This window comes from Juglans microcarpa x Juglans regia, chromosome 2D (assembly GCF_004785595.1).
Source record: "Juglans microcarpa x Juglans regia isolate MS1-56 chromosome 2D, Jm3101_v1.0, whole genome shotgun sequence".
In the NCBI taxonomy this organism is placed as follows: domain Eukaryota; kingdom Viridiplantae; phylum Streptophyta; class Magnoliopsida; order Fagales; family Juglandaceae; genus Juglans; species Juglans microcarpa x Juglans regia.
The window spans coordinates 17,240,611-17,251,389 of NC_054596.1; the positions used below are offsets into that span (position 1 = coordinate 17,240,611).

The following is a 10,779-nucleotide window of genomic DNA, read 5'->3' on the forward strand; positions in this document are numbered from 1 at the left end:
CAAATGCAACTATCCGCTGAAGGTTAAACAGCAAGCAGTCATTGTTCACTACTTGCTTGGACAGGAATTTCAACACGTACATGGGGTGAGGTTTGGAGCCACACTCGGGTCTCGCATTTTGATCAAGTGAGAAAGCCTATGTTCGGTTCTATTCATTACAGTACGCACGTAGTAGTACTGTTCGTTCCAGCACGGTTGACAATCATACGGTGAGAAACAACAAGATGAGATGAGTTGAGATAAAAATTGAAAATTAAATAAAATATTGTTAGAATATATTTTTTAATATTATTTTTGTTTTAAAATTTGAAAAAGTTAAATTGTTTATTTTATTTTGTATAAAAATTTGTAAAAATTGTAATTATTAGATAAGTTGAAAAATTTTGTAAAAGTGAATGTGATAATTCCATTTATATAAGACGTACGTTTATGAATCTACGACCTCTTTCTTAATTAATGAGTTAAAAAGTTTTCTCTAGTTGAAAATCTTCTATTTGGTATTCTTTCTTTGGATTCACGTAAAGACATACACATAAATATAAGGGAATCTGTACTGAGAAATTAAAAGGCCCGGTAGCCGCCCAATCAAAGCATCACAAACTAGAAAGACAGCTCCCAAGAGAAATTTCACAAGATGCAGTGCTACAGTTTCTTTTCTCTTTAAAAGAAAGTAGGAATATATCTAGCTCTGAAGATAACAGGAGCAATTAAAGAAGAATCCAAGCTTGAACCCATATATATCCACATTAGGAAAGTGCGAGCCCCATGAGATTCACTAGAAACCCATACAAATTGACGCCACATTCACACGTGACACCCTGCGGGCGCTTGAAGCCCCCTAGCAGCTCCATGTTAGCCATTTAGATCTGCAAATAAAGACACGGGAAAACGTACGTAGGAGCTCTGAAGGAGTTTTTGAATTGATAATCTGTTATTTTCTATGCAGTACTTGGTCACATTTATTTTCTTTATGTATATCAATTTGTTAGCTAGGTGTGCTTTCAACAAGTCGTAACCCATATGATATCTCGTATTGAATAACTAGTGTAGTTGGTATATGAGATTTTATACCACCTGAAGGGAGGAGTGGGCTCCGATTCCAATGGAGTTGAATGGCCAACTCTGACTGGAGTTGAGCTCTAACTCCGATCACTCTGGAATTGAAGTCGGAGTCAGATGTTGAAGCCCAACTCAGAGTTCGGATTTTTGTTTTCCAATTTTTTTACCCATTTCCCAATATCCAAACAATAGCCAACGACATTCAAATAAAGATTAAAGAAATTTCTGACTTATATAGTGAAGCTTATGCCTAACAACTTTGAGAAGACGATTCTCCTGTCTCTGATCGTATCTGCACAGCAAGGGCAAAAATGAGGATTACGATTGACGAAAACAAGAATGAGAGACTCAAAGAAAGAGAGGATGCGAGGCTAAGAGAGAGAAGTTGGAGCAAATTAGGATTCAAAGAACTAGGATTTTAGCTACTGTCAGCATTGAGGACAAGAGAGAAAATAGGGGAAGAGAGAAAACAAAATAAATGCTTAGGGTGTTAGCCAAAAGGAAAGAGATGAATATATAGGAGAAGAAAACTTCGTCATTTTAAGATTTTCTTAAAAATAAGAAGTTCGCAAAACATTGTCTAGTATGCGAGGGGGCTCGAACGATTATTCTTAGGTTTGCAAAACATTGTCTCAACTACCTATTACTTATATTACAACATTAAATATATTAAGTCTAAATATCGGAGTCCGAGCCTATATTGGCTCTGACTCCGACCATTTCTTTTGGAGCAACTTCATCTCTGATTTCGAATTCTAAATTTTTTGACTCTATCGGAGTCGGAGCGAGTGTGGGCTGGAGTCGGAGCCGCTGAAAGTTTTGCTAACCTCTACTTGAAAGAGAAAGTTCTTACTTTTATAATATTCTAATTAAACTCTAATTATATAATTGACTAGTCATTTTAAAGTATAAGCTCATATGTGACTTGGGTGCCATAGTTTTTTTTTTTTTCTTTTAACAAATACCATAGAGGAGCATACCAATTATAAGTTTTGTTTTATTTTTCTTGAGTGTTTCTGAAAGATCAATTTGTATTAATAGTTTTTTTGAGCTTAAAATGTGAAATCAGTATCTAGTTTAAGGAAGGTTTAGTTTATTTCCAAACTTGCCTATTATTATCTAGTTATTTTTGCTAGGTCAATCCTAGAAGAAAGATTTGGGGCGTGACACCTCATATCTCCATTTGCATCAAACAAACTGTATTCTTGATCTCTTTGACAAAGCAAATTAAAAATGGTAGAAGCCAAACCATACGACTTCACCTTGCTTATCGACCCAAAATGCCCAAACTAGACACTGAACTTCACTCAAAATATGACTCAGTATAGACAAGTTGTGGGGTTTTATTGTACTGAACGATCCAATATTACACATTTTGGCCTCATTTGGATACTAAGAATATCTCAAAATATTTATTAATAGTAGTGAAATAATTTGAATTAAGATATTTTATTAAATTTTAAAAAATAAGAGAAAAATTGAATTTGAGAATATAAAAAAAAAAAAAAAATTATGTTCCCACTTCTCCTATTGGAAAATACTTTAGCCACAAACGGATTACACAAAAGTAATGTCACAAATTGATATAGATTGATATAGTACATCATATTATAAAATTATTTTTATTATAAAGTAAATCTAACAGATTTCATGAAGCCTTGTGAATTTCTTTGCATAATCTTTTGATGTCTATAACAGTTTTCTTATCTATTACGTCAACGTATCCATGCGCCATGTCAATACATTAGATTGCATTTTGACAAGTCTCGCAGAAAATTTGACAAGTCTCGACTTCGTTTGGAACCTTAACTCATCTCAATTCATAATTATAATTTTTTCAAATCTCAATACAAAATATAATAAACAATTCAACTTTTTTAAATCTTAAAATAAAAATAATATTAAAAAATAATATTTTAATAATATTTTATTATCTTAACTCAATTCAATTTAATTCATTTTACCATCTAAATGCAACTTTAGAGAAAAGACGGGAATACAAACGAGACCGAAAGGCCAAATCACGGGCCGGAAGTTGTAACAAACAAAGAAGGGAAAAGGCCCAGTGCCCAGCTTTTCCAGTTAAACGACCGTTGTACTTGTAGAGCTACCAGTTTAGGTGGGAGATCGAACGAGCAGGATCCAAAGTCACCATCACTGTCTTTCAAAACTGAATTGGTAGTTAGAGAGAATAGCCGCAACATTTAGTCCCATTAGAACTGACCGCATTCAACCAATCAAAAGTATCCACTTCACCATATTGGAGCCACCGAAATAGAGCTAACTAATCTAAAAATCCGTAACACAAATCAACGGTGGATACACCAGAGAGTAACTACTACTGAAGCAGACAAGCCTCTCTCTTCCTCTCTAACGTTTCCTTCAGTACTTCACACTTCACAGTTGGTTTCCTCGACCGTACATTTTTGGCCCTTTACTTCGTTCTGGTTTCGTAGAAATTTCAGGTAAATGACAGATTTTCCACTGTTCTATCTTCCTCTCTTATAAACTATTTTTTGTGTTCAACTCTTTGCTCTATGATCGGTTAGTTGCTGTCAAATCCTTATGTCTAGTAGAATTTGATGCTGTTCTAGCGAGTTGATTGATTTAGGGCTCTCTGCTCTCCGTTTTGGTTGCTGAGAAAATGTAAGGAAGAAGAAAAAATAGGAAGTGAAATTTGTAGAGTTTTCGTTTGGTTTTATTATTTTACTATTGGTTTTATGTTCATGTGAGTATCAGCTGAAGATAATGGTTTCTGTTCCTAACTCTCACCTTGTCTTCCCTTTCCACATTACAGTCAGATTCTACAATTATTAAGACTGCATCTTAATTATTTAGAAGTTTTATGTTATCCGTAGTGAAAGTCATATTTCAAACACCAGTACACTGTTATTTGGTTTCCTAAAACTAAGAAACAAAAAAGAGGAAAAGAACATAGGTAGAAAAAAATTAATTTTTCGTTACTACTCCCTATATGTTCTTCGCAATTGACTGTAGCTAATATGATCAGTTTTTATAATTGTTGTATGTTTTGGGTTTCCCATGTGAATGATCTCTAAGACGGATGTGCATTCGTTCTTTTGCAGTTTCCAGGATGAATTCCAACTCTAGAATCTGTTTGGCTACTCTTCTTCTCTTGTTCCTTCTGTCCCCGACAGTGTTCTCCACGCCCAATAATGGGTTGATCCGAATTGGACTGAAAAAGAAGAAATTAGATCAAAGCAACCGTCTTGGCTTAGAGCGGGCAACACTAAGACTTCCTATCAGAAAATATTATCTCCATGACAACTCTGAGGACACTGTTGCACTAAAGAACTATATGAATGCTCAATATTATGGTGAGATTGGAATTGGAACACCTGCTCAAAACTTCACTGTGATATTTGACACAGGAAGTTCTAATCTTTGGGTACCCTCTGCGAAGTGTTATTTCTCAGTAAGCATCTTTTTAATACTTGCTCAATGGATTTATGTTGCAAATGGTTGGAAAGGAGAAAGTATACTCTTTCGTGTTGGTGCAGGTCGCATGCTTTTTCCACTCAAAGTATAAGTCCAGCCACTCAAGTACCTATCAAAAGAACGGTACTATCCATTTTCTTGGTTCATGGAGTTTAGTTTTGATCTAGATTAGCGCTAGCACCGCTCAATTTTTTATGCCTTCTTTCACACCTCATTTTCCTTGTCCATAGTTGGATTATTTACGGAAGTTGAGATTTGCTCTGAGATAACAAATTTTGTAGTGTAGATTAAATTGGTTTGGGAGGTCCATTATAGAGAGCTAATCAAGGCATTTACTTGTTCAACCAAAAAAAACTTTCGAAACGCAGATTTTCTTTTATTGGTAAACAAAATTTCATTGGAAATAAGAATAGGCAAGAACCCAAGTACACTTGACATATACAAGAATAGCATGATAGACTAGTGATACAATAAATGCATGAAAGCTCATGCCATTAAAATCCAATTTGAATAGACTAATGGAGTAAAGTATTCAAAAAGAAAGTTTTAAGCTCATCCATTGACCGTATCTTCAAAGCTTGATCTCTTGTTCCTCTCCCTCCGAACACACCACCACAGGCATAACTGGACCATCTTCCAGATTGCTGCAATCTGTGAATTATCCTCAAGGTCTCTCCAAGATACTAGGAGATAGATCACCCTTCTCGGTATCACCCAAGCTAGTACCACTCTAGCAAAGATGTCATTCCATAGGATCGTAGCACTCTCACAGTGAACTAGTAGATGGTCAATGGACTTCCCACTCTTTTTGCAAATGTAATACCAATCCATGATAATGATTCGGCACCTTCCTTAGGTTATCTAGTGTGAGGATCTTCCCGAATGAAGCAGTCCATACAAAAAAGGTTGCATTTATGGGTAGCCTTTGTTTTCCAACGAGCTTACTTCTGTTTATGCTTGATAAATGTTCTTCATATGTTAGAATGAACCACGATTGTGCATGTTGATGTCTACTACGACATTCACCATTGTAATATATTTTACTACTAACATCTGAAAATTTATGTTGTATGAAGGTTTCCATGCTTATAAAACTCTATACACAATTGATTTATATCAGTGGGTGAGGAAATGTGAGGTGAAAATGAGAAATATTGATGACTGAGAGAGCCCTCAATCATATATTGATGACTGAGTGATTTCTATACTTTTCTCACTTATGATTATACTTTCTTTGCACAAAATAAGCATTAGTGATACAAATATGTATTGGCACATAGCTTAAAGTCAATTCAAGAACCGTCATCTATATTTGCTAATTGCTAGTATGAATTAAAATCTGATAGGATGATTCTTGTTCTCGTTTTTGTTGCAGGGAAATCTGCTGAGATCCATTATGGAACTGGAGCAGTTACAGGTTTCTTCAGCCAAGACCATATCAAACTTGGGGATCTGGCTGTTAAGAATCAGGTAAATTTTGATAACATGCACATTTTGGTTGTCTTCAGTTCAGCATTGTGGTTAGGGTTTATCTATACTAATAATATTTCAACTTAGGATTTTATTGAGGCAACCAGAGAGCCTAGCATCGCATTCTTGGCAGCCAAGTTTGATGGAATACTTGGACTTGGATTTCAAGAGATCTCAGTTGGGGATGCTGTTCCTGTCTGGTAAGTCAGGGCAACTCAGCTGGTAATATACTATGAATCACTTGATTAGTACTTGAAATCTACATGGTAAAAATGTGCTTAGCTGATTGATTTGGTTGTCAATAATAATCTTTTCTCAGGTGTTGAATTGTTATCTTCTAGTTTTGGTACTACTTCAGAATGGTTAACATATTTTAACTGTGTATTTGCAATTCTGGTAGGTATAATATGGTCAATCAAAGTCTTGTAAAAGAGCCAGTTTTTTCATTTTGGTTAAACCGCAACATTCAAGGGGAACAAGGGGGTGAGATTGTTTTTGGTGGGGTTGATCCTAATCATTTTGATGGCAAGCACACCTATGTCCCTGTGACTCAGAAAGGGTATTGGCAGGTTAGCTCTCCCAAATTTCAACCATCAATTGCCACAGTTATCCATGCTCCATCAATCATATATTTTTTATGTTTTAACTGTTAATTATTGGTTTCTCTTATCTGCAGTTTGATTTGGGTGACGTACTAGTTAATGGTGATACAACTGGTAATTATATTGAGTTTTTCTTTCTGTTCTGGTTATATAGAGACATTATTTTGTTTATTAATATGTTTTCAAATCCACTTGCCATTGCATTGCTATTAAGCGTATATTTTTCAGGATATTGCGGTGGTGGTTGTTCAGCAATTGCGGATTCCGGAACCTCTCTGCTGGCTGGCCCAACGGTATGTATTTTCACAGCCATGTATGCTTCTTATTCTTCATTAGGGGTCCTGTGCTCTGTTGGGCAGCAGAACATGATATATGCTTGTAGGGCGCATTTTTTTCTGTAAGTTCTATTGTTTCTACTAATAGTTTCATGTACTTACATGAAGTTCCTTTTGTAGATGACTATTGTTCTTTTTACAAATTCAGTATTCGTAAGGCATATTATTTTATTTACTATCTTAAATAGGTTAATAAAGTTATTTTAAGGGCTTCACCCCTATCTTTGGTTCTGTTATGGAAAATAATATATATAAACACTTAATCTAAAATGTTGGTTCTCATTGCTAAAATAAAGTTTTTTTTCAAGTTTTAAGATGACACCATCAATCCCCTTGGCAAATCTAGGTCAGTCGATGCTTCACTGTGATTATGCCTTAATGAACCTATTGAAATATAACAATTTGTGGTGAATGCTATGGTATGATATTTCATTTTCAGGCTGTCGTTACTCAAATCAATCATGCAATTGGAGCTTCTGGGTATGTAAGCCAAGAATGCAAGGTTGTGGTCACGCAATATGGGAAGACCATACTAGATTTGCTGGTAGCTGAGGTATATATTTCTTTTTTGATTTCTTTAAGTATTTTGTTTCATGTCATCATTCTTCCATTCTAGAATGGAATTTCTGAATAAAATATGATGCTATTATTAGATTCCCTCCAAATGAACTGACTTCTGCTTATACTGGTGGCTTTTATAGGCACGACCAGAAAAAATCTGCTCCCAGATTGGTTTCTGCATGTTTGCTGGGACTCACAGTTTTAGGTCTGGTTTAATTTATATTTTTATTGTTTTAATACACCTTAACGTAATATTACCAGCATTATATGGGGGTTCAAGCAGCTACTAGTTAGTACTTGTATCTTTATCATCCAAAAATTCCTGCTATGTGCAGTATGGGCATTAAGAGTGTGGTTGAAGGGAACAAAAACAAGGCATCTGACAGGGTACATGATGCCACGTGTACTGCTTGTGAGATGGCAGTGATATGGATGGCAAATCAGCTAAGACGGAATCAGACAGAAGATCAGATATTGAATTATGTCAACGAGGTAAACTAGCCATTTTTGTTCACATTTCCTGAATAAATGGTATTGCAGCAAGCTAATTCCTTTAGTTGCACATGCAGCTTTGTGACCGACTTCCCAGTCCAAATGGAGAATCAGCAGTTGAATGTAGCAGTCTATCTTCCATGCCTACTGTTTCATTCACCATTGGCGGTAAAGAATTTCGTCTTGCACCAGAGCAGGTAATTTTGAAGGCTTTTCGGTTGCTGCATTTAGCCCATGACTCATGTCACCCAATCTTCTTTAAACTTCAGTTTAATGAAATGACTGTCAGTTAGGGTCAGATTACTTCTGTCACTTTTTAGTACATGTTAAGCTTCTCAAAATTCAGTTTGAAAAGATACAGTCTCGTATATTTGATGATATGTATGTGATTTCCATCCATACATGAGTTGCAATCCTTCAATGTGGACTACTCATAATTTTGGTCTTCACAGGTTGCCAATAGTTTATCTCTAATTTTTCTGGATGTTGGTGTCATGTATCAGTATATTCTTAAAGTGGGAGAGGGAGCTGCGGCTCAATGCATTAGTGGGTTTCTTGCTTTGGATGTGCCTCCCCCTCGAGGACCTCTCTGGTATATTTCTTACTTTTCTTTGTGATTGCATAGAACCCCCATTGGGTTGATGGCCCGATGGGCATTCTATTCGCTTTGCACCCTCTGCAAATAAGGACAGTGCCCTTATCTTTGACAAAGAATTTTTTAGGTTTTTCCTTTCCCCAAGATTCACCCATGATACTTCATTTAAATGCAATTAGCTTTGAAGCATATAAGATTACCTTCCAAGAATTATAAGGAATTCGGTACATGTTTAGTATCTAAAATAAGTACAGTACCTATTCATTGCATTATTTTGTCACATTGCAATACCACATGCCAAAACTTTCCTTCCTTCGAAAGTGTTTGTTTCCTCTACATAAAAAATTCGAGCAAGGAAAAAAAAGGAAACCTCCAATATTTTGACAATGACCAACAGAGTAGTGTTCATCAGGGTGAGCAAATAACATGAAATAGTCTTTTGTGGATTTTTTAGTATTTTTCTGATAAGAGTTTTAGTAATATTTCATTTCTCAGATTTTTTTTAGTATATAAATAATCTTTCTTTGCAATAAATAGTTTCTCAATGCGTTTTTGCAGTTGAAGATTGAACTATTAATTAATTCTATTAAAATCTGCAATTTATATAATCATGAACTACCATATTATTTTGATCAGTAGATTATGAATGCAGAAGTCATGTTGATTAGGTTTTGAACCATATATTGAGTTGAATAAGGTTGAGCATCTTTTCAAACTTTTACACACATGACACGTACTCATTACTGCTAGCTAGCTTCATATCAAGGAATTTGGTATTAATATGTTTATATTACTTAATTCTCAGCAAGCTTGGTTATTATCTGCCTGTGTATGCAATGAGGCTACTAATTCATTCACTAATGCAGCTTCTGAATTCCATTATATATGCAGGATTCTGGGTGATGTTTTCATGCGCCGCTATCACACAGTGTTCGACTATGGGAATCTGAGAGTTGGATTTGCTAAAGCAGCTTAAACCAGTCTGTCTCTAATATTCTCTATTCCCTCTGCAATAAACATAGCCATACAAAAAAAAACTTTTGCAGTAGTATTTGAGTGTTACGATACAACTTATCTAATCGATCGACATGGTGTCAAACATGTTACATGTAAATATATGAAGGCTATATTCTTGGTATTGTAGATAAAAATAAAGGGAGCTGGAACCTTGTGAAATTATTATTCTCTTGTAGCAGCATGATCTGAAACCCACTTTACTTGCACAATAAGAAATGATCAGAAACCCACTTTACCACTTGAATTTGTTCAATACTTCTACAGATTGTTCTTGATCTGTGCATTTACCAACAGAATTTAGAGCACAAATCATGGCTTATGTACAAGAGGTTTGAATTTTAAGTACCACGGTGCTCATTAAGTTTTTCATCATTTGGTTGGATAAAGTTCCATCATGATTACGTTTTCATCATACTAATTACATATTTCCCACCTTTTATATTATGAATTCTATTGCCTTTGAAAAAGGAATTTGAATTATTCAAAAAATAAATAAATAAATTATTCAAAAGAATTTTTACTGTGAAACATCTCTGAACAGACTAGAAGTGTCACCAATATATGAAGATGAAAGCTTGAAACTTTCTGAAGGTATAATGATGGGAGTTAACTACCTTAATTAACTAACTAAGTAAGGTCTCTTTCATGGCTCCAAGTTCTAGAAGCACTAAGTGGCAAGTGAACTGACACTATGTAAACGAGTCAGTAGCAGTCCAATCAACGAGTGACTTGTGACCAAAGAAAAAGGCTGTCTGAATCAATACAACTACGTAGCATGACTTTCTATAACGGAACGTCAAAGCAAACACAGAACGCACGTCTATATTCATTCATTAAAAAGCAAGCAAAGCAACATTTCAAAAAGGAAGAAATTAGAAGCACATCAATAATACATGGAATAGCTTCCAATCCATTCCATGCGGAAAAACTCAATGTTTCATTGGTCGCAAGGCTGGCTTACTATTTGTTATGTTATAAATCATCCGGCTTACATACCACACAACACGTTTATTTTAATTTATTTTAATTTTATTCTTTCTAAACTAATTAAACTCTTCTACTTATTCATCAATATACTACATATTTAATAAAAAAAAATTAAAAAATTAAATATGATGTGAACTTAGCGTGTGGAGATGAAGAGTAGAATTTTTCTACCCTCATTATATATGTTGGTAAAAGGTTCCAG

General features: G+C 35.0%; 1 protein-coding gene across 4 annotated transcripts; it reads left to right on the top strand.

Moving 5' to 3' along the window:
- Positions 1-3,492: 3,492 nt before the first annotated feature.
- On the top strand, positions 3,493-9,825 carry LOC121248639 (aspartic proteinase A1-like). 4 transcript variants are annotated; one of them, XM_041147169.1, is made up of 14 exons: positions 3,493-3,524; positions 4,146-4,495; positions 4,581-4,641; positions 5,894-5,988; positions 6,076-6,188; positions 6,389-6,557; positions 6,665-6,704; positions 6,819-6,883; positions 7,365-7,478; positions 7,627-7,691; positions 7,822-7,978; positions 8,056-8,175; positions 8,482-8,570; positions 9,465-9,825. In XM_041147169.1, the coding sequence occupies exons 2-14, from the start codon at positions 4,154-4,156 to the stop codon at positions 9,547-9,549; spliced, it is 1,515 nt and encodes a 504-aa protein (XP_041003103.1). In that variant the 5' UTR covers positions 3,493-3,524; positions 4,146-4,153; the 3' UTR covers positions 9,550-9,825. The 4 variants fall into 4 exon arrangements, with proteins under 4 accessions (XP_041003103.1, XP_041003105.1, XP_041003102.1 ...); XM_041147171.1 differs by having other exon boundaries at positions 3,506-3,524; positions 4,153-4,495; XM_041147168.1 differs by lacking the exon at positions 3,493-3,524 and adding an exon at positions 3,551-3,705 and having other exon boundaries at positions 4,153-4,495.
- The last annotated feature ends 954 nt before the right edge of the window (positions 9,826-10,779 follow it).

What these genes read in the sequence shown, in the direction of transcription:
- LOC121248639 (XM_041147168.1), top strand. An exon ending in TATTGAATTATGTCAACGAG is followed by an intron (nt 7,979 to 8,055) that starts GTAAACTAGCCA and finishes TTGCACATGCAG; the next exon opens with CTTTGTGACCGACTTCCCAG. An exon ending in TTCGTCTTGCACCAGAGCAG is followed by an intron (nt 8,176 to 8,481) that starts GTAATTTTGAAG and finishes GTCATGTATCAG; the next exon opens with TATATTCTTAAAGTGGGAGA.